This window comes from Geospiza fortis, unplaced genomic scaffold (assembly GCF_000277835.1).
Source record: "Geospiza fortis unplaced genomic scaffold, GeoFor_1.0 scaffold299, whole genome shotgun sequence".
Classification (NCBI taxonomy): Eukaryota; Metazoa; Chordata; class Aves; order Passeriformes; family Thraupidae; genus Geospiza; species Geospiza fortis.
In genome coordinates this window covers 74,821-75,539 of record NW_005054549.1, presented here as the reverse complement: position 1 = coordinate 75,539, position 719 = coordinate 74,821, and the positions used below count along the sequence as shown (strand labels likewise).

The following is a 719-nucleotide window of genomic DNA, read 5'->3' as shown; positions in this document are numbered from 1 at the left end:
ACCCGCGTGGGGCGGCTGCTGGCCACGGGCGTGGGCACCGTGCTGGGCAAGTCCGAGGAGCTGCTGGATCGGTACCTCCCTGGCATGGACGAGGAGCTGGGTGAGTGCCCACCATCGCCCAAATCTCCCAGTGCCAAGCCCTCCTGGGACCCTCACCCTGTTGCTCAGTCTTGGCATTGGCTATATGTGGTGGCCCCACAGTGGTGCCAGAGCACTGAGGCCACCGTGACCCCACGCGGGGACAGTCCCTGTCTGACGGACACGGGATGGCATTGGGTGAACTCTCACCTGGAAACCCAAGAGCAAATATAGTCCCGTGTGCCCGCCTGGGTATTTATAGCTTGGCACTGGTGACATTAGCAGAGCTGGCCCCATGTCACAGCTGAGGTGACCGCCAAGGCCACCTGGCGCTTAGGGTGGCATCTCCACATGACCTGGTGGCCAAGCATCCTGTGGGTGCTCAGGCTGGGCTCCAGTGCCCAGCACAGGATGGCCCAGCCACCCTGCCCTCACCCCTGCTCCCACAGTGGCGGCAGCAGGCACAGAGGTGACCACGGGCACCGAGGTGACCAGAGACATGGAGGTGACCACAGGGACGGAGGTGGCCACGGGCACAGAGGTGAACAGGGGTACAGAGGTGACCATGGGCACAGAGGTAGCCACGGGCACGGAGGTGGCCACAGGGACAGAGGTGGCCACAGGGACAGAGGGGGGCCACG

The 719-nt window shown here is 64.7% G+C and overlaps 1 protein-coding gene across 1 annotated transcript in view; it reads left to right on the top strand.

The window, feature by feature from the left end:
• Positions 1 to 719, top strand: part of LOC102045602 (perilipin-4-like) — an 8,406-nt gene that overhangs the window by 2,368 nt on the left and 5,319 nt on the right. Inside the window, 2 exon segments of the mRNA XM_031064021.1 lie at positions 1 to 100; positions 528 to 713. The exon segment at positions 1 to 100 is cut by the window's left edge and continues 25 nt beyond it. Coding sequence (XP_030919881.1) covers positions 1 to 100; positions 528 to 713 — 286 coding nt within the window.